This window comes from Rissa tridactyla, chromosome 2 (assembly GCF_028500815.1).
Source record: "Rissa tridactyla isolate bRisTri1 chromosome 2, bRisTri1.patW.cur.20221130, whole genome shotgun sequence".
Taxonomy (NCBI): domain Eukaryota; kingdom Metazoa; phylum Chordata; class Aves; order Charadriiformes; family Laridae; genus Rissa; species Rissa tridactyla.
Window position 1 is genome coordinate 22,790,748 of NC_071467.1, and position 27,795 is coordinate 22,818,542.

Here is a 27,795-nt window from a genome sequence, read left to right on the forward strand (position 1 = left end):
TCTCCAGAGACAGAGACTCCACCACCAGAAGTCCATTTCTTCTTGTCTTCTTCCCAGCCAATGTAAAGGAAGACCACAAGCGTGCTTCCATCAGTGCTCTCACACGGAGCAGGTGGGCTTCCCCGGGCTCTCACAGGGGACTGTGCCTCTGAAGTCACCAATTGCTTTTGCTGGTCTCTTCCCGGCTTTCTTAAAGTGAGATGCCAGAAATAGTTGAGTGGTTCAGCAAGGACCTTCCCAAGGCTGCGTAATGGGGAAAGATGACCTCAGCGTGTACCAAATTTCCTATTTAGAGAGGCAATTCTGAGGTGGCTCTGTAACTCCCAGTTCTTGGTCTCCTCTTTCCCCTCAATAATACGACATCTTACTAGAGAAAATGTCTCAGATTCCCAATGTCTTCCATTTTAGCCATGACAGCAACCACAAACTCTCCCATTTATAATTACAGAGCTACGATTCCTCTCATTTTGAGTTCATAAGCCCTCTTTGACAAATGCAGCAATTTCTTATGGGGAATGTATGTATTTTAGCTTCTCTGATATGACCACACAGCCCATAAGCCACAGCCTGATGACAGAAATATTCTGATTTCATAAAGAGAGGGAATCATTCATTATACCTTCACAGTCTTTGGTCTTAGCTCTCAAAGATAAATTGACCACAAACACAGGAATGTAAAATGCATGAAGTAATAAACAGACACTTTAAAAATTTTCTTTATTTTAATTTTCAAGTTCTAGGTCAATCTTCAGTAATTTGCAGATAAAATGAGACTACAAAAATGCTCCCGTTTTAGTCTTGTTTGAATTTAGATAGATTATTCATTATTTCCAAATAAAACAAAGCCTGCTTTTTCAAACACCATTTCTGTGCACAAATTATATAGCTCATTCTTTTCATAAGGCATGTGAAACAGATTTCAGTTCAAAAGTTAAAACTTTTTACACTTGGGTGTCAGAATTAAAACACAAGTAAAAGGTTTGCAAAAAACCATGGCTGAACTGCAGAACAGAAGTACACACTAAAGAGATTACAGTGTACACAGGCAGAGACATGCACATATGAATATATAAGAACATACTAGAAAGATCAAAAATATCGGTTTTCGGTTTGGTATGCGGTCTCAGTCATTTAGCTAACAAGAATGCACGTTTAACCCAGTACTCACATATTGCTTACACAATAATTATACTTTCCTATTTTTTCAGTACAAGATCCTTTCTGTCACACAGTAAAATTGCGTGTCCTCCAGTCCATGTCCTACGGTAATGGTGAAATGATGAAATACATTAAGGAAGCAAAAGGGACAACATGAAGGAATACTGAAAGATAAAACTGCACTCAGTCTTTGAGAAGATGAATTTGCCTAATGATGTTTACTGGCAACTGTAAATTCTCTCCTTTATCCGATGTCCACTTTCTTTTGAGTGAATACGTTTCAGTGGAAGAAAATTTATTTTACATGTATATACACATCAGAGGAAAATCCGAGCTATACATTGTACTGGAATTATGGAAACATGACAAAGTAAGTTTGTTTCTGTTTAAAACCTGAACTTGTGTAAATCATAGAAACTCACCAGATGTTGCCAAATCATTCCAGCAGAAAGCATGTTGTTTCAGCGGAGCTGTAGAAATCCTCGTGTGCAACCGAGGGACATCGAACAAATTAATAATCTCTTTTGGGAGAAAATTACATTTCAAAAATCCTGTCATATAAGAAGACAGGGATGTACACAGGTCCTTTATCTAAAAGTCTGTGCCTTCTAACATGGTTATTTTATTTTCTGTATTTGAGCTGTTTATATTTGAAAGATGCTACTCAAAGAACAGACCCTGTGAATATGACCCTTCACTCCTATGAAGGCCACCTGGAGTGAAGATGTCCAGATGATTCTTTGAGCTTGCTTCTTTCACTAAAATCAGCACAGCAATCTATTTTTAGGACTTTAAATTGTCTTTAGCAGTATAGACTAGATTGTGTCACCCTTAATTATACAGAGTGGTATATTATTTTCTAAACAAATTGGTTGTTTCTACTGGTGGTTGTCTTTAGTAGAAATAAAGTAAAGAAAGCATAAAAATAACGCTATCGATGTACAGAGGCAGTATTCACATCTCCACAATGTGCTCTTAGTTTTATTAAGGTCACTGGAAGCTTATACATCGAGAACTAAGAAGCCACCTAAAACATAATATAATTTCATTTCAGTTACCACCTACTGAATAAGAACTGTAGCGTGTTACATGAGAAGAGTTTATAAAATTGCTTGTAACTAGGCATGGTTTGTACCACAGAAGTTGGATCCAGTCTTTGAATGCCCTGAAGTTAAGTTTCAGGGTATAAGCACGTTTATGGGATCTTGAAGTAGCTCAGGAAAGTTACCACGAGCAGACAGAAGGGTCACCCAGAGCAGTCAGCCTCCGCCACTCCACGGCTGCCACCCTCAGGGAGGATGGGGTCAACAGAAGCGAGGTCTGTGGTATTGCCCAGATAATTATGTACCAAGGCCATCTCCTGCTAACCATGCAGGCACATCTCACGGTCTGAATATGAGACTCAAACCCTGCCTCCCTGCTGACATGCAGCGAGGGCTGTTCCTCGTACCGATGCGCTGTGCAGCACTGCAGGCTTGCTTCTGTTGTGTGACCCGAGCCGTCGGATGCATCTGGTCAGCACATCATTACGAAATAATTTCTTAGCTAGTAAATAATCTCACTGCCAGGACTCCTTTGTTTTTGCATCTGCTCACCCTAACATGGTATCCACACAAGGCAACTACCTGTGGAACAGCTTCTTACACAACGAACCTTCCCTTTTCCCTTCCTTCAAAATCCCCTCTACCTTTTCACACATCAGCATCGTTCATCGCTTTCTGTAACTTTCCTGAATCATATGTTTTTACACTGCACCCTCTCTGCCAGTAAATCCTTTGAAACAGAAAGGGGTTACAAGTCTGGCACAGACCTGAAATGGTTTGTCTTCTGCTCTATGCAAATAATGCAGAATCCTGAACACGTGCTTTCAATTAGGTCAGTAGACATCCACCAACAATGGCTATCCGTTCCTATATTAATATGGCTGAGCTGCTACAGCCACTGTTTATTGTTCGAGTGAGTCAAGGCCCTTCCTGTGCTATAACGTTGCCTGCAAGTTGGCTGAGAGCCACAAGTTGGAAGGGCATACGCAGACTGCTGTTGTCTTACCCGCACAACGTTATTTCCAATGTTTTTTAATTCTTCTACGTAAATGTGCAGCACAAGATCACTTACCAGATAACACACTGACCTGCAGAAAGCTTAGCACAAGTTCTTTGTCCATTTTTAGGACATCTAAAAAGAAATATTTGTTATAAATATGCTATTGTACGGAAAAATCTCGCACTGGCTCTGGATTTCAGTTTGCCTTTGTGTTGGAATAATTAATAAACAATTCCCTATTGCATAGACTTGTACTCCAAGGAAAGTATTAAATATTCACACACCTAGCAGCAAGTTATTAAAATGATCCTAATACAGAATAAATTAGGATTTTGTCCCACAATTCTATTTATACTTATTTGCCTATGTGTAAAAAGGACTTCTTGCAGTTCTTACATGGATTTTCTTCCCAATGCCATCTGTTTGGTCTGAACAACTTTTGAATAGTTATCTTAAATGGCCCTCTAAGGATACTTATATATGTCTGGTGGAGGATGCAAATAAATTTACCTTTTTTATCTTCATAAACATACAAACTCACAGAGAATATATATTATTACTTCTATATTAAGAAATAATATGTTGAACTAATTCCTGGCCTTTACTACACTGAACATTTACATTCCTTTTAGCTGTATATTTATAATAGACATGGAGTACTATGATATAGGATGCTTACAATGCAATTATATAAGTTCTGCACAGCAAATCAACTATATCTGATCAAATAAAGTTAATCTTTGGAGCTGTCATTGGAATACGGTTTTAAGAATTATGGTTATTTTCATGCAATGTTAATGATCACTTTTTTCCAAGTCAGTCTGGGCCTAAACATAATAAAAGAGGCATGTACAAAATTAACTAAGTATCCAGAACCCTACCTGCCATCTAAGAATAGGAACTTCAAGTAAGGCTGATCAATATGAAAGTGACTGTTTTTAAGACGTAAATTTTGCCAATACAGAAAAAAACCCCAAAAAACCCAAACCAAAAACCTAAGTAATTAAAAGACTAATATGTAAAAAGGTTACTATATGACTTAACTACGTATAACCAATATACACAGTTTAAAAGAGATTTAGTGGAAGCCACCTATGTGTCTCTTTCTGAGACCTCTGGATTTGAATTTTATGAAAGCGAGCTCTTTAAATGAACTCCATGGGTTTGAATGTACACACTCGAAACCCCTTACGACTAAAAATGCAGATTCATTTGTTCATTTCCTGTTTTAATTTGCGATGAACTGTATCTCTCATCATCCAGCCTCATCCTAATAGCAATGCAGAACAGGACACGCACAAGGAGATAACATAGGACTTAGTAAAACCCAAATGGCATGAATTTTGGCGTATGTCTGCACAGTGCCACTGCTTTAGACAAATGACATCTGAACATCCTACAGTGTCTGCAGCTGGTTTCTACAAGACGTGTTTCTGAAGGCACTCAGCAGCAGCTGCCTGCTGTATTCAACATGGAACATCTGGAGATCCTCATATATTCAGCAACTGACGACATTTAAAGTGCAGCAAAGCATTGTCAGGTCCATCCTCACTTGCACTTTGCTTTGTTAATTGACACAATTCTTTGTTTTCCTTCTGTCGCTTTGTCTGATGCTTTTTGTAACATTAATGGTGACTTCTTTTGTGGACATCTTCTGTGCGTCCCATTTACTCTGTCAAAGTTTTACACAGTACAGTGAGTTCCACACTGACAGCACAAAGAGTCATTTACAGTTACCTCCGAATATATAAAAACAGTTCTACTGAATAAACAGAAAGACTCCCAACATTCTTCACGCAGCACTGTGATGTGGAGGAACTTTCTCATTCAGCATGGACACAAGCTTTTATAACTGCTATAAAGGCTGTGGATACCAGTAGGCTTAGCACCAACCCTCTTGGTTACCATTAGCATCTCTGCACATGTGTACTCTAAAAGAGGAGCAAATAAATCTGGTTTCAGTCCAGAAGTGGAAATTAGATGTTCCTTTTGATGTCACTGGGAGTTGAGTGTGACTAGCCCAAGACAGAATTTTCTCTACTTTATTTTATATTTCATAAGTGAAAATACAGTTTCAAAAGAACACTTAGTTCTGCCTGCATATAACACCCAAATACAATATATACCTTTCAGAGCTTCATCAGATTATTTCCAAATATTCAAAAAAGTCAGTCTGCCTGAGGCATGCCAGTGCATCCCTGCTTTAAATTTATCCTTCCCCTTCGCCTAGCCTGTCTGCTTGTTGCCATAAGCAACGCGCTATACTGCGCAGCAAACTGCCCCGGTCTAGCAAAGGACACTCAGAGACACAGAGCTGAGTTAGGTGGGTTTGATTACCGCACTTCCATCGTTTCATGAGACACTTGGTAAGTGTAAAGAATGCCAGGTAAATTAGGCCTCATTTACATGGTAATGATGCCAGATGCAATAATGTCTGGTAAACTTCCACTGATGTGAATGGAAGGTACGTATCGATTTGAGAGCAAAAGCTGGTGTTTATTTGCCGGTGTGTATTACTGCAGATTTCCGCAGCCTGAATACACCTGCTCCTTTGGTATCTACCCCCTCTGTGCTCCTGTTCACACAAGGACTCTCCAAAGACTACACATATCATGAAAATCAAACCAGGTTATTGCCAGTCAGTGACATAAATCTGATGCTACCTTTGCTTTTGGGGTGCTTGACCATTCTGTTGCCTGCACTGGCATTAGGACACCTTTCATCAGCAGCATATTTTACTTTCAAGTTGTTTTGACATGACCTTCATGAGAGGATACTAAAATTTCCCAGACGCGGCCCGTGTCCAACCTTTCCCTTTCGACACCACAAATTGTACCCTGTCACGTAACCGCTGGCAGGGGTAAGGCAGTAGGATGCTTTAGAGCTCGATGCCTGAGAAAATGAGAAACAGAGAGGTAAAGCAATTTACCCCCTGCTATCCCACAGGTCGATGGCAGAACCCAAGTCTCCTGAGAGCACTGTGTGCTGCATCGCCTTGTATTCTACAGCACATGGAGATAAAAAAGTGTAGTCAATGTGAATATTCAGATTAATAAAATGGGCACATTCTGAGGGGAGAGGGGAGGGGAGAAGGGAGAGTCACATTCTCAGCTCTAGGCACCTAAAGTTTAGGTGTCCAAATTGGAAACCTGCTCGTCTTACGCTTCCCTAAACAGTCAGTGGAGAAACAGAGATTCAGAACGGCAAACCAGAGCTGGAGCCTGACTTAGATACTACACTTTCACTGTAGGAAAACATATTTCTTTTTTGACTATAAGAAGTCTAAACAAGTTACCTTAATTTCTCATACACTTGCATTAGATGCACAGAATAACGTAAATGCCCTGCTTATCATCAGACATTTTCTTTGCACTGGGCTGCAACAGTACAGATACATGTCACTGAACGTATCTTAGCCAGAAGCAGGCGGGAAGATGCATTCAAAGCCACGGGCCCCAGGTGAGGAACCCAGACTTCACTGAGTAGTCCCCTTACAGTCAACACTCACCTTATTAATATGTTGTGGGGATTTGCCCACGCTTCCTAGTAAGGCTAAATACAGAAGTAATTTCTCAATTGCTTACAAAATCAGACAAACAATTTTCTCCAACAATATGCCAGGTATACACTATAATTCTCAAGTGTGGCCAAGTCTTTTTCAAATTGGATTAATAATTATGTTAGTTCTATTCAACCATATCCAACCTGACCAATTAATTTCTCTCTGCGGGCTAATGGCTATGACAGGCATTGATGTTTTTCATTCACAGCAAACCCCTGGCTCTGGATGTCATGCTGCTGTAGAATGCATCCCTATACATCTGGAGCTGCGGTATCTCATGGAAAGATACAGCAGGATCCATGTCACTGGGGAATGTTTCTGTGCTACAGCAGTACAAAAGATAAAGCAGTGAAGGTATAAACAGACACGTAGCAGTGTGTTGTTTGTTAGCAAATGCAAGGTGAGTCATAGAATCACAGAAAGGTTAGAGTTGAAGGGACCTTAAAGACCACCTCGTTCCAACCCCCTGCCATGGGCAGGGACACCTCCCACCAGACCAGGCTGCTCAAAGTCCCATCCAGCCTGGCCTTGAACACTTCCAGGGATGGGGCATCCACAGCTTCCCTGGGCAACCTGGGCCAGTGCCTCACCACCCTCACAGTAAGGAATTTCTTCCCAATATCTAATCTAAATCTCCCCTCTTTCAGTTTAAAACGGTTACCCCTCATCCTATCGCTCCAATTCCTTTTTTCATTTGCTTAGTCCCCCTGGGTTTAAATTTGCCTTTCTCAAGGATGTGATTCCCAAGAGGGGACAGTTTCTTATGGGGGATGTGTAGCAGCTCCACCACACGCCGTGCTGAGAGGTCTTCCCAACTGAGAAACCAAGGAAGCAGTAACCCAGCCGCAGGCTTTGGCTGACTTTGATCTGCAGCAGCTGCTACACAAACAGGGCAGCGGGTGGAAACCTGTGAGAGATGGGACAGGAGACGTCTGGGCTCTGGTCTAGCCCCAAACCCTTGGGTTTCCATACGTTGTTGTTACCCTGGGTGATCCTTTGACAAAGTGTACAGTTGGTGAGTGGGAGAAGGGAGGAGGATCTGATCCAAAGCCTAGTGAAGTTGCTGAAAAGACTCCCATTGACTTTTTCAGGCTTTGCATCCAGCCTTACATGAACCAGAGTTTGTGCAGCGCACGGAATTTAAGCAAAGCAGCAATTAAGGAAAAGCACATTCCCTTTCAGATAATTAATCCAAACAGTTTGCACAATACACGCCACAGCTGGACTGAGCTGAACAAAAATAAGCATAGGGTTTTTTGCTGTTAACAAGTGTGTGTGTTACTCCAGTTGCCAGATAAAACATCAATTTTGTGGCCATTCAGGCATGAGCCATTGTCAGAGGTGGTAGCCTCAATCGTGCTGTGCCTGTGGCGCAGCCATTTTGTCTTACCCCAAGGCATTAAACACAGCCTGACTGCAGCGAGGAAGACAGTTGTCACAAAAATAAATTTGACCTGGTTGAAGCTAGTGTTGAGCATCAGGGTACATAATTATACTCTTACCTCTGCTGCTCTGAAGCCGTTCTGTCTCTGCGTCCTAACTCCTGTGCCATGGACCATGGGGTTCACACACTGAGGACCACCATTGTTCCTCTTCTCGGTGTTCGGCATTCCAGCTGTGCCTGATGCTGTAGTTACACCTGTCTGAACTGCTTTTCCATCCTCCAGAATACCTAGCAGGGACATGTGAAATTGTGCAATTAATACTGAGGAGCAGTTTACAACCGTGCCTCTGGCTTCCCCCAATTTCACCATCTTTGTGATAGCGCGAGTCATGGAAGGTGAGGTGCGGTATGACAATGGGAGCAGCCTACCTCCTTTTGTCACCTTTATCCTCACACTCCCCATTATTGGGCCGTTCTCCTGTAGTTTACTGCTCCGTGAAAACACTGGCTCAGAAAACGTGGAAAACTGGTCGATGATTGCAGCGTATCGGTAGCCTTTTGGTCACCTGCAGATCTCCGTTGGCTTCTCCACACAGGCAGCTGCTTGCGTGACCGAGGGTTTAACTGAGGAGCCAGAGGGGCTCCCCATAAATCTGTTTCAGCTCTGGTAAATGAAGGGGTTAGATGTGAGCATGACAGATGAGACCGATACAGATGGAGAGGTTGCTGTATTTATGGCCTTGAGCATTTTTTTAATCAGAAATTGAGGAAAGAAATTCAGAAAAAATGTATTTCATACTGTTTTGACTATCGGTAATCAAATAAATGATTAATTTGTTTTCTGCTGTAGCTGAGTGGATAAGACAGGCATTATACAATATGGTAGTGGGCAGCCTAAAAGAATTTTCTCATCTTATTGGATTAACAAAAATCAGTTGTTATTTATGCTGAGTGCAGAGCACTAAACATCTGGTTGCAACGCTGGATCTGAAATCCAAATACAAAGAGAAAGTGGAATGCCTTATTGGAGCTCTCCATTTTATTTATTAAGAGCTTTATGTTCAAATAGGAAAAAAAACCACCAGATTTACTAACTGGCAATGCAGCTATCAGAACTGGAGGGAGAAGCAAGGAGTCACATATACTAAGGGAAAAATAAATATGAAGAAAACCAATGACAATTCATTGCTACTTGAAGTGTGCATTGTGTCAGCAAAACCTTCTGCCATGAATCAGGTGGGAATTCAAGCACAGTATTAACGGCATTAAAAAGGAAGCAGAGAAAGTCCTGAATTCTTTCCCAGAAATCTGTAAGAAAAGCTGATTTATCAGTAGAAAGCAACATCAGGAGCAGCTGGCAAAGGCAATGACTGAAATCAATAACGCTTCAACCAAATATTCAAAATCTTGATACTGAAAATATCTAAAGTTGTGTAAGATTTAAGTCTAAATACGAACTAGTCACTGCATTTCCCTAAGCAGTCAGAAGATGGTGTTAGAGTTTTCCTAAGACAGTGGTCACTCAGAATAGTGCTAAATATCTCCTTTTTGATAGAAAAAAATTGAGTTGGAACTTGGAAATATTAAATTATGGTTTATTTAAAAAAAAAAAAACAACCCCAAAACTAAAGAATACTTCAGTCTTTGGAAGCTGCCTTTACTGATAGATATAAAAACTAATGTCATTTTCCATTGAAATCTAGAGGCAACTTCCCATAAGACAAGTGTAAACCTCTCCTGCATCTCCTGAAAGTCCATACCTACTTGTGGTTTAGGTCTTTTCTCTTCCTACCACTCCACAGTGCAAGATGAGAGGCAGAAAAATGGCTTGGTGTGGAAGAGTAAGTGGCACAGAGTGATATCACGGACAAAATCAATTGTCAGGAAGGGAGATGGAGAGGCAATTTGCCACGTGTGAGTCAGGAGTCACGCCGTTGCCTACTGCTTCACCTTGCAGTGGAGCTGCAAGAACAAGCTTGAGCACAGCTTTGGACAGCCAAAACGCTCGAGGCATTACATACTAATTCCATTAATTGAATCTTGGAGGTTTCAAACATATACGAATGGTAAGTTTTTCCTTCTGTGGAGTCATCCTACTAAATTACTTTCCACCATGTGTCCCTTTGGCCATCTGGCCTCTAAATTGTCTGGTGTTTCAGCTGTCAGCTGAAAAGCCAATTTGTTATTAAGCACAATTGTTCATGTATCAGATTGTGTTGCATCTTTTTGGTCTCGCACAGCACGGTTTTTCTTACATTAGTCTATTTCTGGAGGCTGATGGAAAATCTCTACCCTGAAAATGGCATTTCTGGTTCATTTTTTGTCCTCTCTTAGTTTGCAGCCCCATCATCCGTGTTGCATCCTGCATTGCAGGGGTGAGACTTTTTTTGCAATGCTTGTCAGCAATGAACCAGGTATCAGCACCTGAGCCTTCCACTATCGCTCTACTATATTTTTATATGGGTGACCTAATGGTCCCCAATACTAGTGCAAAAAGCAGTGCAAAAAGCTTTTTTATTTTATTCTGAAATATTTTTGCTATTCTGAAGGTAAGAAACTATTTTAGAATTCTTTTTCATTGGCAAATAGATGATTTAGAGAGCGGGCAACGGTTTAAAGGCTTCAGTGACATGCTCTTTATGTCTGAGCGCTGAGCAGAAATGCCAGTGAGAATGCCCGAGCAGTGGAAGTAAGAGCACAAGATTTGTTGGCAATTCATAAAGCGGCACCTATTTTATAGACTAGCTATATAACACAAAATGCTGATTGCAAAACAGAGCTGATGTTAAAAAAAAAAGACTAGGAACACATGGTTGCTTTTAAAATAGCAAATATTTTTGCCTTGCTATTTAGGGTCTGCCACAGCAAACAAAAATGGAAGTTAACTTTCTTCTTCTATACCATCTGGAATTTGCAAGCTAGCAGGGTGGCAATAGTCGGGGTCTTGCCTCAGCGTCGCTTAAACCAAGCTAGCTGTCGAGACATTTATATCATCCTCACAGCATGGGTTCGGTAAATAACCTCCTTGCTCTTTCACTGTAGAGCTTCAGTAGAAATTTAAACAAACGGGTTCAGTAATGTTGTTTTCATTCTCATGTTCTCTGCCAGGACAACCCCTGCCAAAAGTCTGTGGGCCTCCTGAGGCCAGGGAAAACAGCAGATCCCCTCACAATGCTCTGTCAAATACATGTATTTTATTTTCAAATGAACTCTCAAGCCTAGAATATTCTTATGGCTCCATTCCCAAGCCCCGAGTTTCTGGGTGATTATCGAACCCCCACCAACGTGATGGTGACCTTTCCCTCGGGAACGGTTGGTCAGGGTTTGGGGGACTGCCAGGCTGTTCCCGTTTCGGGGAAGAATGGAGGACAAGAAGCAGGTATTTCATTGCACGCAGCGAGGTTTATTTATAAAGGACACCCACGAGTTCTCTCTCAAAGGATGCAGGGAGAATACCCAAGCAGCAGCCCCATTGCTCACAAATCCAAGTCTATTTTTCCAGCATGAAATGTGCTTAAGAGAATTTGCTCTCCCACGGCAATGCTTACTGTCATCTTCCTTTTCCCCGGCTTGCTAGGCTGCTCAGGCGAGCGAACTCACGCCTTTCTTACCAGGCCAACAGGCTGCAGTTTGACAAAACGCTTTTTTCAGCAGCGCCAGGGAAAAAAAAAAAAGGATTATTTTGAATTGAAACCAATCCCTAGACTTTATTCATTGCCCAGTGAGGCGAGCAGTGGGACTGGCACGACTTGGGAGGGAGCACAGGAACCGAAACGAGGAGCAGAAAGCAGCGCAGGCTGGTGCGCGACCCAGTAAAACCAAACCAAACCCAGCCCCACTCATCCAGCTACGCTCGTTCTTCTCACCGAGCTGCCTTGCTGAGCTATCTAAACCCGCTGGAGCTATATTCACATTGCTTCCAACTACCCCTGCGTCAGGGGACGTATATTTGTTTCACCCATTTAGCCTGGATTCACTAAAGATTCCACTTGTGCTACAGGAAAAAGCGCCCCAAAGACTTCTAAAGAAGTTGCTGGCCCAGAGTAAGGTGTGATGTGATGCGACTGACTGATTACAAATAACCTATACAAAGAAGCTTTATTTCTAAAATCTCTTTCACTAAGAAATCTGATGATTTAGACCAAATGATGGCAGTTCAAATAATCTTTCCTCTTGTGTATTTTCACATTCAGAATTTGAATAGATTTTGAAAAAACAAATTTGCCCTACTTCCCCCCCCCCCCCCCCATTAAAATGCTGGCATTAAATTACTGCCTTCTGTTCAAAATTCCCAAAATACAGAAGTTTTGGAAAATTTGGATATGGACAAAAATCAACTATATTTATTGAATTTTACAAATCAAAACTAAAAATTGGTCCGTAGGATATCTGAGTATGTTTTAGCTGATCCACAATTTAAAGAAAGGGCATTTAAGAACAGTTTCACAATTAAATCAATAAGTAATGAACAGAAAGCTACCTAAAACCAGAGGTATCTCAATACAAGTATGAAGACCAGCAAGACAGAACAAATCTGTTTGAAATATATAGCCCATGTGAAGAACAACGGGCATATTAAAGGTAATGTAAACTCCCAGATGAGGACAAAGAGATTAGAACGTGACAATTGTCACTACTAACACAAAAATAAAGGCACTGGTATTTTTAAGTAGCTCATATAAACAGTATAAATAATATTAACTCTCCAAGAACTGCTGCTACTGATAATTAATAGTTTATCCTAATGTTGAATATTCAGACTGCCAGTTAGCCACCAAGTTTTTCCAGTCTTTCTGGGATAACCTCCCACTCTCTCTGCTGTAAACGTAATAAAAAATTCAGTGTGTCCAAGCAACCATCAACATTAGCTTTTAGAAGGAAGACTCGGAACATTTCAATACTTCTGTTACCTTAATTATCTAAAATTGTATTTATTCATTCACAATAGTTATCATCACCACTATTCTTTGTGTTTCGCACTATTAAGTCATGTGTTAATCACAGCTAGGACACAACCATTTGGTAAAGAAAACAGACAGAACTGTAGGCAGCAAACAGCATTGTTCAAAGGCGTCCTTCGGTTCCTAAATACCTCTTGGAAATCTGATGCAAGTTCATCAATGCCTTCAGAGAAGTCTGTCCGTGATGCCCTTTTCTCTCTGCTGGCTGGAACATGCTTATGCCCTAACTCCTCTCTCCCGACATCTCCCTGTCTGCCTTGGCTGACCTTCCTGGCAGGCTGCACCTCACTTCTCTAAGAGCCACCGAGTCCCATCTCCTGCCATGTTCTGCAAGACCTCTTAAGCTGTGCTAGCACGTGTTCTTTTGTCTACAAGCCTACTAATTTTTAAATTTTAATGACCTTTCAGAAATTCCCAGACAGCAGCACCCCACGACTGTGAAAAAAGAAATAAGATATAATGTACAGATAGGATTCCCTTACATATTACCAAAAATGAATTACATAATACTAAAGCCGCCCCTGCAACATTTATTTTCTGTAAGCAGTAGATACTTTAAGAAAATTCATTAATAATACTAAAGCACATAAGTTTTTAATACCTCAGGTATTTTGTATTTTAGGAGATATATATTTAAAATTGTACTCCAAAAAGTTGCTTACAGACTTGAGAGTTTATATGCATTCAAAATAAAGCATGCCTCAATCACATTTTAGAACTCTTTAAAACCACTTAAACGGGGAAGGAATAGTCTAAGAAAGGTTTTAAAAGACTCCTTTTAGTAAACAGGATGTTCATCACAGAGAAGTCAAAGAAAACGTAAAACATGGAATGGAGATTTGAGACGTGTGTTTCTGATTTCTTCTGTTAGAAAATGACAGCAGTAGTGATACCAAACCCGAGGACAGCCGATCCACAGACACTGCCATAGTTCTTCATACAGCCTGGCTGCACCTAAGAATTCAAATGATCCTTTATGGGAGTCTCTCATAAAGAGGAGAGGAAATTTTTACTCTTAAGATTTATCACTTTCTAACCAGATTTTAGTATGGAAATGAAGACGACGTCAAGAGGGGGGAAATGACAAAATTTATTCAGATTGTGAAAGTAAAACTGGAGTAAAAAGCAAAATTGTGTCATGGATCAACAGCTAGAACAGAGAGACAGGAAAAAAAGGGAAGTAGGGGGTCAATTTTGTGCATGGCAGACAGAAGATAAAGATACGACTTCCTCGAGGCTTTTTGCTAGACCTTATCTATGTACTAGAAAGCTAACATGTATTTGCTAAAGATGAAGTATGGCAGAAAGGGGACCAGACGGTGACATTTAGGGGTAGCCCTTAATGATCAGGACTACAGGAAACTTCTCAAACCACAGGTGGCATGAAGGTAGGTCTGCCTGCATCTCTTTGCACAGACCTCGTCGAAAGAGCAGTTATCTCCGTAAGATCCAAAACTGAGCTGGAAAGTTCTGTGACTAACAAAATTTGGCAATGCTGCAATAGATAATGCTGGCCTGAAATTCGGGAGGGGTACGAAGCCTCGTACTACAGAGGCGAAATGAATCTTAGCCAAAAAGGATCCGGATCCTTTTGAATCTTAGCCTATAGAATCTTAGCAAAAAGGACCCAAAAAGACCTTCTGGAGAAAATTATTCCACACGTGCTTGCCACAATATTCTCCTACCTGATTTTAAAGCAACAAATAGTGGCAAAACCAGATCGTCAATTCTGACCCAAACGTACTACAGATCTGACCCAGTACTGTGGATCCTGCGCTGTTACATGCTCTGCTATTGAATAACAAGCCCGTATTTGTTTAAAGTGAGTGGCTGTTGATCAGTATGCTAAATTTATCTTTGGAATTGCCTACGAACAAACCAGTAAGGTTCAATTTTCAGGTTCAGCAATGCCCTTTTTTATTTATCGTGGCTGTTACCTTATTAATAATGCACAAGATGCTGTTTTGGAAATGCTTGCATAATTAGATACTGCACTGTAGAAATGGCCTCTGAGAAAACTCACAGTAAAGACACGTGAACAATGTTATCACAAGATGCAGTTGCTTTCGGCAGAAATATGCGTTTGTTACTATCACGGAGTTTATTGCTGTTAAAGCTACAGAGTGGTAAGTACAGAGAGCACTGAAATACCTGTTTCCTGTACCTGTTTTCCTGATTTGAAACGATTCATGTTTGGGAAAATGACGTATCTGCAGGCCTGAGTGCTGGTACGTACTTCTGCTGCAGAAATAAAAGACAGTGTGTATCCCATCAAAAATGAATGGAGTGGACACTGTGACAAAAGTCAAGCTTCGGTCATTTCCTCCAAACCAAAAGCCTCAGGGATGAGGCCAGATGCTCAGGAAAATGGCAATAGCTTTTATTTTTCCTAACAAGGAAGAATTTAGAAACTTTCAGACATAGCAGAGAGTGGGTTTGTAAGCCAGGACGAAGGATCCAGAAGATCTGCAGACAGAGGACCTGTTGCAGCAGGAAGATGTCATCAGAAACCAACGTTCTGTATTTATTGAATCAGCAAATACAATAACGCAATAAATTTGCTGTCCAGACATTCAGAGAATCCAGAATGATTTAGCTGAACTCTAATGCAATAGGAATTTTAGATGGTGAAGCAAAACAAAACAAATATATTTGCATCTTCTACACATTCTGTATCGGCCATCAAAATTCTGCAGAGCTTCTCTTTAAAGATGCGGTGGTGAGGCACTGGAACAGGTTGCCCAGAGAAGCTGTGGATGCCCCATCCCTGGAAGTGTTCAAGGCCAGGCTGGATGGGGCTTTGAGCAGTCTGGTCTAGTGGGAGGTGTCCCTGCCCATGGCAGGGGGTTGGGACTAGATGATCTTTAAGGTCCCTTCCAACACGAACCATTCTGTGATCCTGTGATTCTATGCCACAGAAATGCTCCCCGCAATGGGCTGGGGACAAGGCAGGGAAAGGAGATAAGTCCTCCTCACATGAAGGCCTCCGCGCCCGGCAGGTCCCTCCAGAGCTGCCTTTGCCCAGCAGGGCTGAACCATGCCCCGTGCAGGGGGTCCCATGGGCGGGGAAGAGGAGGGAGCTGTGTGCCTTCCTCCCTGCCTCCGTGGGGGCCTTGTTTGAGCTCAGCTCCCCCTGGAGCACAAACAGCCTCTCCATGCTCCCTTTAGAAGGCATCTGCTTTGCTTTGAGTGCTAAGGGAAGTAGTTGATAAATAAGAGGAAATTCTGTATTTATGCAAGACAGCGAGGCTCAGATAACAGGTAATAGCAGAAGGCAAGTCAGACTCTTAGATCTGTTCTGGCCATGGTTTTGTCACGTTCAGGAGCCTTATGGAATGATGTTCTTTTGTAAGATTATAGTATTAAATGTCAAATTCAGTACAAAAAAGAACTGGCTCATGATGAATATATTTAATGTTTTTAAATGACTAACTCCTGGCAAAATTGTGAGACCAAGCACTACATTTTGCGACAGTTTTGGTGGGCAGATTTGGTTATTTTCCTATTTCCTGCCACTTCGTTTCAAAGCATGAAACAAACAAGAGTCCTGTAGAATTCTGTATTTCAAAACTTCTTTTACCACCGCTGTTTTGAAAAGAGACGAGAGTCTCCTCTTTGTTAGATAAAAGCAATTTCTACGAGATTCGAAACCTGGAATTTAACATGCACATGCATAAATAGGCATATGGTAAATAGCTCTGCAAGTCTGATCACATTTATTGCTATAACATGAAGATTTCTACTAGAAAGTATTCAAGAATTCTAGCAAACAAATAGAATACAAAAAAAGCAGCATCAAAGCTGCAAACCTTGATATTCCTCACATGGCCTATTTTCCCTGGTATAGGCAGATCTTTGCATATCGGTATATTTTGATTTCAAATTATGATACAGAATCAGGGTACAACTGTCTTGTAAACTAACTTAACAGTGTCGCAACCACATCCGTGAAATTAAAGGTGAATATAAAGTTTATATTTATTCCAAATAGAAGCAGCACAATGAAACACTCTTTAGCAATGTGTGTGATCATGTCAAAGCTCAAGACAAAGGATACTACACGGAAAATAGATTCCAGAAGCAGAATAAGGGGAAATTGGTCTGACCACGACGGGAAGACAGGCAACGGAAAGAATTGTGATGAGGGTGGTAGGGAAGGAATTAACGACAGAAAGACAACAGAGTTTGATGGAGGAAGAGATAAATTTTAGTAACTGGAACAGGAAAGAAGAGCTGAATTATCACTATATTGCGGAGTAAGAATTGGCAACATTTTGGAAGACGCTGAAGGCTGAGTACATTTTATGCCTAGGAAAATTGCAAGACAACGGATTAAGCAATTTACCAGTGCTACATGATGTGCCAGAAACAGATCACTCATTCCTCCCAAGTGAAAAGCTAACATACAAATAGCAAACCTCTGAAGCGCTTTTCGCAATGCTGCATTTCAGAAGGACAAGGCAGCGCAGGGATCTGCTTCTCCATGTCCAAAGTTATAGGCTACGTTACAGTACTGCCCATGAAAAATTCACCTTAAAAATTATACCCTCCATGCACGATACCTTACATCATAGGTGTCCAAAGTAAGTCAGGTCAGCCTGTGTTCCAAAGGCGCTCGCTTTTGGCTCGGTTCCTGCCTGACTCTTTCCTTAAGATAAGATGTTCCCACTATAGGAGAGCACTGTGTGAGGTGGAAAACGAGCAGCTAACTGCTGTCCTCTCAGCCTCCCTTCCCACAACTCTACCCACCCTCTTTGAAGACAGGTTCCAAACAGCAGCTTGGATTTGTAGACATTTACATGGTCTTTCCTCCTCCTTCATGTGGTTCTGTCCTTCTCCTTCAGGCTGTGGTAATGAAACATCACTCGCTATGTTTTAGACTAATTTCCAACACAGAAATGGAAAGTATTATTATCATTCTCATTACGTCGCTAATCATGCATGGAATTTTAAGATGAGTAGATAGCATTGTTTCAATTAATCATACTGAGGAGCAGCAAAAATATTTAGGCAGCCTAAACAGAAGTCCTTGTGAAAGGCATCTATACGTACATGAAACGAGCTGAAATGACTCTTCAGTTTTGCTCACCAGGGTTCAGAGGCTAGAAATTGAAGCTAAAGTTCCAGGCAAGACATTGGACGTGTATTAGCTACTGGCCTGATTTACAAAGGCTTAGGCAAAAATGTCAGCCACTGGAAAGCTGTAAACTAACTCAGAATGTCCCAAATGTATGCTCCGTATGGGGATTAATTCAGAAAAGACTAGTGGGCTGTATGGCCAGGTGACGTTTCCAGCCTTACAATGAATATATGAAAAGATACTGATGACTTAACTGGCTCATGATATGACCGTGATCATAAACCACTTTGGCTTAAATATATCTGCATGCCTGTGGAAAAGTTATCACTCATGTTTAGTGTTCATCCTAAAATAAGGGCAGTAGCTGTGTTACAACATAATGTCATCAGTTAACAATCTACTAGATACATCCATGACATTTTTTTCGTCTTTTCCACAGAGCTAAACACTCAGAAAGCAGTTGGGCACTGGCCTTACGCAAGTGACAATCCCGATGGCCCACCTGGGGAATACTAGCGGTTGACAAGAGTGACAATTGCAATGTGAGAGGAAACAAGGAGAGGACAATATCTCGATGAAACGTACACAAACAGAAACCTGACCATATGCATTGCTAGGAAACTGGGAAAAATAAAAATCAGTCAATCAATAAAGAGCTTGGCTGATTATTTTGCTCTTCAGTAGCTGGCATCACCTGAACAGGTTAGCCTGAATCCGTGATCTTCCAGGAGGAATGAGAGGCTCAGCGTTACTTCTTTTTCATCAGCCGCTTGAAGTGCCAGGCTCAGTCAAGCAAAGAGCAAGGCAGAAAAAATCTGGAGGGTTTTGCTGGATTCAGAAAAACCTTAAAATGGAAAATCCTGCCTCGCAGCCAACAGCTGCCCGTGCTAATCCATAAAACGTTGCTCCCCTGTTTACCTGTTTGTTTTACTTTTTACCTGTCTTTTTCCTAAACAGAAGAGAAAAAGCAGCGTGACAGTCTAGGGAAGTAATTATGCATGCACTCATCAGATAATAAAATTGGGATAGGAACGCATTATTTATTTACATACAGTAAAGGACCAAGACACTTTTTTCATGCAAGGCCACTGCCAGGAAATGCACGCAATCACCCAGCTTTTGAGATATTATCTGCATCATCTAGAAAAGAGCGCTGCCTTACAATGGACTCATGGCTTCGATTATTCAGTTTCTAAGTCTTAAGTATTGCTGCGTGTTGATTTAGGATAAAACCCAACTTTGAATCTCAGATTTGTTTAACTGCAATAAATTTATTTCATTTTTAAACTGCAGGAATACGTAGGGAAAAAAAAAAGTGTGATTATCAGTTCTGTTTCTACTAAGAAATATATTTTTATACCTGACTACAGATACAGAAAAGACAGATTTCTGTCACTTAAATGCTGGATTACTGTAATATGTGCTCAACATGGGAAGTTTTAATCAATGGGCAATAAGGTAAACTACAGTCTGTATGACATACTCCTGCATGAAATACATTACACCTCTACTTTGAGATTGGCAAGAGTCTTTGCTTAAAGCTAATTCCATTTTTAAGAGTTAGGTTTGAACTATACATTCCTGAAGTGGAAAATACAGGATTAGAAGTGGGCAGAAAATGCAAATTCATTCCTGAGGAAAAGAAAAAAGGAATTTTTAAATCCTTTTTTTAAAAAGAATTTTAAAATTTTAAAATTTTTTAAAAAAATCTTTTTAAAAAAAGGAATTTTAAATCCTGAATCAGGATATAAAGGGAGGGGGGGTAGGAGAGTTTTTTCCACAAGAAGGAGGATTTTGCAGAGCAATTTCCTTCCGAGCATCCTGCAGGCAGGACCTGTCATTGCCAAAAACCCCTGCTCAGGTTTCCTGCCCAAACCCTTTCAGACACTCTCCTTCTCCCACCATCCCTCCTCCCCACCGCCCGCTGCAGAGGCAGAGGGCAACAGCTCTTCACACAGTTAATGACAGCCCTTTGCCTCTCAGTAACTAAGAAAAAATTTCTCATGAAAGATTTCAATGCTGCAAGAAGGATTCATTTTTTTTTTCCACTGGAAAATTATCCAGAGGGAAGGTTCCCAATCATCTCTCTTGCAAATTACCTCTATTGATGCTCAACAACCTTTCTCCTTTCTGGTACTGTGACAGCTAGGAAAGCCTTTCGTGTAATTCAAGTGTTCACGCACATCGCATTTTTAGTGAATTTATTTTATCCGTGGGTAAATTACTATTCTGGGGCAAGCTGTGGGTGACCAAACCTAGTAGGTCTGCTTTAGACTGCAGGAGGGATTTAGCAAGACTGTTGGCCATTAGCTAAGTGGGAATTAATCAGAGACTAAAAGACCTAGTGGAAAAGTTATCACAGTATATTTAAAATTTTATTTTATTTTATTTTTTACAGTTTTTTTTCAGCGCTTTGAGAGACTCCTAGAGGCAGAAAGCGCAATTAAGAGGCTGCCGAGGAAGGAGCAGGCAGTGGGACTCTCCTCCTGCCGCGGGGTCACGGGGCGGCTGCTCCTGCCCGGGACACCTTCGTGCAGTACCTGAATGTCACCAACCACCTGCCATTAAACGAGATCGAAGTTTTTCCAGCAATTGAGTCTAATACCTCTCACAAAATAGCAAGCTGAAGGCTCAAAGTAGAAGACATTTTCTCATCTATCAATTATCTCTGATACTTGTAATAAAATTTTGCGTGCTTGGAGTCTTCCTCTTTATGTGGCAGTTGGTATTTATTGATAAAGTATTTCTTTAAAAATACTTTTAGAGGTGGTGGAGGGAGGTTGCCTGGTGAGTTCTGATGGGCCACATAAGCATCAGTACCATTTTTTTACTGAATCAACAGAACAAAATACATGCAACGCCCACAAAGCATATAATTATACAGAATGGCCACAGTGCAAAACGGCAGCAACAGTCCCATCCAAATTACTTACATCCCCTACACATTATCTCAAACAACATTTGCATTTGTTAACAAACCTACTCTCATAATTTAGCAAAAAGCTTAAGCACAGGTAGGTGGTCTCAATATCAGTAGGACTTTTTCCATGCTTAAAAATAAGGAGATGTTTATGTTTGTGGGGTGGGATGGGGAGGAGTGGGATGACTCAGGGGTGTAAAATGAAAATGCCAAAGCTCTTGGACAATATGTTGAAATATTTTGTTGCTTACAGTCTGTATTTCAGATTTTGTTCTTAAATGACATTGAACCTATGTGAAATTCAAACAATACTAAACTGTCATACGACAGCAAAGATGAAAATGTATGGATTGGAAAACTGACAGCAATGGTTGTGCTGAAAAACATGGTTATTACAAAAAGTTGTATTTATCAGGTGACTGATTTTTCCGATAATTTAAATTCTGTCTTGTGGTGGAGGAAATACTAGTTTAGGCCAATACTGGAATCTTTCGCTGGCTTCTATGTTGAGCAAACCCCAAGTATATGAGTTGAATGAAGAATGGGAATGTTGAGTAGTTACAGGTCAGTGGGTTGACAACTGTCATTTATTACAGAGATGAACCACATAATTCTATTATTTTCCTCTATTGCTATCTAAGGTTCTTTATCACTCTCTGTTTCATAGACTGATGCAAAAATGTCATTTTTTACTGGCAAAAATTGTTATTTTTCCATTTCTGAGGGAGGCACACAGCTGGGTGGTGCATCCGTGTTATTTCCCTTCTATCCTGCGACACTCCCCACCCCTCTCCCGCAGTCACGCTGTGAAAAGTTCGACTAGAAGTCCCTAAAGCATATGGGAATGATTAACTCTGCTGAAGCTGCGGAGCCTCTGGGCTTCTCCATTGCTTTGGCTTACTTCCACGTTTGGTACCGAGTTTGTAGTTGCAGTCCTGACGGCAAGGTTTGCTATTTATGCGGTCTGCCAAGAGTTGCAGAGGGCTGACACAAAACGAAGTGCCATGCGTATAGAAAACCTTTGAAGAACAGTCCTACCAAATCATGCTTTTAAGAGAGTGATTTTCAGAGAGCTTTGAATTGCAATCTCCTTCTCGTGCAGATGGAAGCACCTACACACACCCTACAGAGGCACTTTACATAGAGAAGTCTATTATCCATCCATATAAACATTCACGCACAAAAAGCTGGTGTACAAAGTTGAGCAGACACATACGGTGGCTGCTTTCTGAAAGCTAGATGGTAAAAATTAGATGTGAAAGCTTTCTCTCCCAACTCTGTGAAACATCCCACATGCTATTTGTTTTCTTTTCTCCTCTTTTTGTGTGATTTAGAAAGGTTTCCTCACTACCGCTCGTCATACAGAGGCTAGTGACAACTGAAATGGCAGAGATCATATAACTAAAATCCAGAAAAAATATTAAAATGGGACCCTTTAACAAATACCATATCATTATAACTAACGTCTGGACTAAGGTGGAATAGGGGATTACTGTAATATTTCTACAGTCCAGGAAGAGGCTGTATTTATTCACTTTTACTGTAATTCTGAACTGTAATAAGGTTATCTCCTGAAAATATCACATCAGAACCACTGCTATAATTGTTTGTTAAAGATACCAGATTTTGAACCAAGCCGTTAATAAATGAACAGTAGGAAACGGGCATAAGACCACAGAGAGATACTGATATACCCATATTAAGCACTAGTCAAAAGTGATCCCTCTTTGGCTCTTAATGTAAAATAGATTTTTTAATTAATTACTTCTCTGCAGTCTGATTTAAGAGAAACCATCTGCTGCACAAAACAAGTTCTTCATTTACAACCTGATGCTTGCTTATGCCTTCCTGTTAAGCTCTTAACTTCAGGTATACCTGGTAAATGAAGGAGCAGATGACGGCAGCTGCGGTCCAAGCCGGCACCAGTCCCTGTTGTTATGGCAACTGGTGTTCCCGCAGCCCTGCTCCCTGGATGCGGCTGCTTCCAGCCTCTCCTACGGTAAAGGATGGAAAAGCAATTTTCAAAAACTTCTCTAGGAAAGGTTACCTCTGAAACCCCGATTTCTGCATACCGAGTCTCGACCAGAGGCTCACTGCACAGACGAACCCGGTCTCTAAAACTTCCCACAGTTGTCTGCGATCACAAAATAGCAGAGCAGCAGCATAAGCCAGTCATTTAAGACAGGAATTATTCATAAATGTACAACTATATTAAAGGCAACTACATAAAGTAAACTGTTAGCCAAACAGATTGCTAGATACTGATAAAATTTCTCCTGCGTTCCTCTGATTTTATTTATTTTATAATGGACTCGATTCTACTCCCATTTCATAGCTCTTTTGCAAATGTCTTCACTAGGGAATGAACTGATCCTAAATCGCAGATTTCATTCCTGGCGGACCACTGACCGCAGGTACATTTGCTGATGGCAGGAGCAAGTTTTTCTCCCAAGTGCATCAGGTGAGTCTGTGTGAAACGTGGATAATGTTTTTCTTTAATAGGCTTCAGGAGAAAAGACTTTGCTGTAGAAACAGTGCAAAGTACAAAGAACAAAACCCAACCGTCTTTGTTTTTAAAGCCTTAGCCAATACGGTGAGTCAAGTAATGATAAAAAAATAAACAAATGTTTTATTAGTTGAGGCGCTGAACAAATGAGTCCTTAGGCAATCAAGATGCAGCTTTTCAGTTCTGATGCAGGAGAATTATTTTTTTCCTTGGTTGCTACACCATTTAAAAATTAATTATTTTTATTTGCATTTCAGTAACAATCTCCAGCCGAGACTGGAGTCTTACTGTGCTGGTCGCTGTTGGAAAACAGTAGGGACAGATCCTGTCCTAAGGAGTTTGCAGCCCATGAGGTAAATCACGATTGTAAGGTCTCTCTGGCCACAAGGCAACACGCTGCTTTATCCACTCCAAGGCACTTTCAAGTATAATAAAGAAAAAATAATTGAATACAGCAGCTAACGTCACTGAAAAATGGAAAGCAACAGAAACAAGATAACTTAAAGCCTGCTTTAGACAAAAAGACTAATTTTTGTTATAGTTGTTAATGAATGGGTTTATAAAGCACTTTTACAGTACCAGTGCATCTTAAGCTACTAGCCTACATATATCCACATATCAGCAAGTTATCCCAATGTAACACAGCAAAAATATGCAAGTGTGTTCCAAAATACTTGACAGTTTTTGTGCAGGTTTTTATTAATTGAGCCTTTTCCCCATGATTTGTTTGTAACCCGTGGTGACTGCCCTGGGGACTCGCCTGCTCCTGTAGATTCTTACTTCCCCAGAAAGTCATTACGTGTGCTAACACTTCCACTTAGCTGAATCAGACCCTCTAAAGAGAAGGATATTTGTGCAGAGGGTTGCAAGGATCAAGGAATGGTTACTAAGCAGAAATGTAGTCTATTATTTTCCCCAGCCATAGCCTACGCAGTAGCCGAATCCTGTGAAAAGTTCTCCGCTTACATAGCAATGGATGTTCTAAAGAGAAACTGCTCTATTGTACGGGCTCACTGTGAGCCCTTCCTTTTCTCCTCCCTCCTGGAAGCCACTCGCCCTAGGAACAGTACGTACGCTTATCTTCTAGAAGATGTCTTTCAATTTCACCACATGCGGTGCTTCATGAAGTTATTTATGACTTTTCTACCCTTCTTCAGCCGTATCAATTTACCCGGTTCATCACTGTCAACGCCTCAGCAGTGTAGTGCAACAAGTTGCTGCACCCGTATTTGTGGCTGTTAGCGACTTGTCATGGACCTAGGAAAAGTCGTCTGTCTTATTTTACCTATATTATAACAACTGATATTGTCCTACATGTCTTCCTGTAAAAAACAGGGAGACTGGAATACACTTTATTAAAATGGATGGAAATAATCAAGTAGGGAAGTGAACAAATATGCTAAGAAAGGATAAGTTGAAATACAAAGAAAGGAAAAGCGAAGGGAAAATTAAAAAACCTCATTACTTCCTTTTTAACTTAATAATATTTTAGCTTTCAAAATGCTTTAGTAAGATACAAACATTTGGCTGCACAGAGACATATAGTTCCAACAAGAGTGGACACAGAAAGCTAAATATGCTGGCTGATGAAAAGAGAAGGTTAGAATGAAATGTCGGGGTGGGATGAGATTACTAAGATTAATATATGGTAGTTACTACCCTTTCCCCATTGATACGCTTGCTGATCCTGTATGCCATACGTTCTTTCATCCCTGAGTGATTTACCCCTCTTTCCATCTTGATGTCCAATGGTTGGTGTTGTTTTTTCCACTTAATTGAAACACGTTGACAATCACAGCCACTTTTTACTGCTTTTGGCTTTCTCCTGAAGTCTTTCCTTCATCCTGCCTCTACTTCTCTCTCTTCACAGAATTTCACCAGTTTATTCCCCGTGAAAAATGACAAAGAACAACTTCACCCTCTTCTCCCCAGCCGCCTTTGCCCTGTCTCCCCTTCCCCAGCTGCCTCCTCCCTTTCTATGTCGTTGCCTACTCAACTTTATGCCAGTCTCACGTCCCATCTCCTCACCTCCCCCATCCTACTCTTATCCCCTCCCTTACTCTTCCCTTTTGTCTCTCACTCTTAGGTAGTTTTCAGTTCTCACACGAAAGGCATGTTTCCCTCTTGATGTCTTAAACCCATACTTGACCTCATTTGCCCCTCCAATTGCTGCTTCCTCTCCCTTTCATCTGTAAATTCACTGAACTCGCTGTTTCTAGTCCCTACAGTACGTCTCCTTATTCCTTTCCTTTCCTTTCCTACCCCAAACCTTACCCTACAACAGCTCCCGGCGAAGTACTTCATGACTTTCAAGGCACTAATTGGGACCAGCGTGCTTTGCTCAGGTTCCTTAAGCTATTGCCATCAAGGCTGCATTGAAGGGTGAATCTCACCCTCCCTGAAGTCCTACCAGTCCTTCCTCTGTTCCTAGTAGTCTGTCCTCTCCTCTTGCCCTTCCTCTCTAATCTCTTCTGCAAGGTTTTCTTGTGAAGAGTTTCTCTTACCCTAATCAGTCTCTATTGGACTTGAGTGTTGTCCTCTTCTCCTTATCTCTGGTATTCTCATCTGTAAACACAAATTCAATTATCGCATGTTTCTAGGAAGAATACTTACCCCTTTATCACCTCCTATTCAATATCAAATCTTGGACTATCTGGCTTCTGCGTATGATGTTTAGGCACCAACTCAAAGTAAACACGGCTTAGATAACGCTAAGTGTGGATACAGAGGTCACACTCGCTGTGTTTAACCTTCATTGCTGCAGACAAGACTGTCACCTGCCATTCAAGCTTACGCGCCAATATCAGCTTGAACCTCTTTACATTCCCTTATATCATCTTCTTTAATACAGCATTTCATACACCAACTCACCTTCAAATTCTCGTATTTTCAAATGTGATTACTATGAAGTCTTTCTTCAGCCTTCAGGAGTACAACATAGACCCTTTATGACCTCTCTTCTCCCTCCCTGTCATATTTCGGTCAGTGCAGAGTCATCATCTCCCTATTCCAGTTGGCCTGCGCTGCCCACCTTTGTGAATTTTCACTCCTGCACTGTCATGATTTCTTCCTGCTGCTTTGTGGCTCACTATACAAGTCTCCAAAGCTACTTCTTTTCCTCTGGAGCTGCCTACAGGCAATTACTGCTTTATATGGAAATTATAATCTATCTGTGTCAGCGACCATTTTCATGTTGTGCTTGTACAACATCTAGCACGATGAATTTCTGGACCTAGACTGAGATTTCTAAATACCGTTGCAATACATAATAATTCTGAAAACATTTTAAGCCCCACATCAGGTCAGAGCTCCTCGTTCTCTTTCCCATCTCTGTCCCTACTGTAATACACCTCAGGTACACAACTAAGAATGTACCACACTGACAAGAACTGGGAAATTCAAAATTGTAGGTCATCTCCTGTGCAGCACACAGTCTGATCCGTTTCCTATATATCATCCTAATTTGAGGTATCGGGGGAGAAGGCTGGCGTATCACTACCTCTTCCTTCTTTTAAACCTAAATGACTTGTTTTGCTAAAAAGGAGTATTCCACAACAACAGCCTCAAAGAGCAAGTTCTCTTCCCTTCTGGTGACACTGTTACAGAGCTGATGACATTTATGTGCTCTCTCTCACAACCAAGCACCACCGTCAGAAGGTCTCTAGACACCGAACCAGCTCTTTCAGAGACAAGCCCGGGGCGGGGGTGGCTGGTCCCGGCGGGGCCGGTGGCGAGGGGCCGGTGGCGAGGGGCCGGCGCCGGGACCGCACCGAGCTGCCGGGGCGAACCCACGGCAATTTTAAGCGCCGACTTTGGCGTTTACATTTCTTGGAGGGGGGGGGGGGGGGGGGGGCGGGCACAAACAGACGGTCTCCGACAAGCAGGTAAAGCGGATAGGTGGATATGCACGCCTATATACACTATATATATGTATGTATATTAGGGTCTCGCTGCTTCCCCCGCCGGCCGTGCCCACCCGCGGCGGGGGTCCCCCCGCCCGCCGCCCGCCACTCACCGGGTCGCGGCCCGCCCGGCTCCCGGCCGCCGGCCTCGGCGCTGCCGCCCTCCTGCGGCGGGCTCTCGGAGTCGGTGTTGGTCAGCCAGGTGGACTCGGTCTCCCGCGTCCAGCTCTCGTAGTAGCGGGGCTCGATAGCGTCGGCCCGGCTGCCGCCGCAGCCCAT

The 27,795-nt window shown here is 41.6% G+C and overlaps 1 protein-coding gene across 1 annotated transcript; it reads right to left on the reverse strand.

Moving 5' to 3' along the window:
- Positions 1-746: 746 nt before the first annotated feature.
- BAALC (BAALC binder of MAP3K1 and KLF4) lies at positions 747-27,795 on the reverse strand. The gene is made up of 3 exons (XM_054193485.1): positions 27,630-27,795; positions 8,266-8,435; positions 747-4,873 (listed from the first exon to the last, which is right to left on the reverse strand). Exons 1-3 carry the CDS (start codon positions 27,793-27,795, stop codon positions 4,769-4,771), a joined length of 441 nt encoding a protein of 146 aa, XP_054049460.1. The 3' UTR covers positions 747-4,768.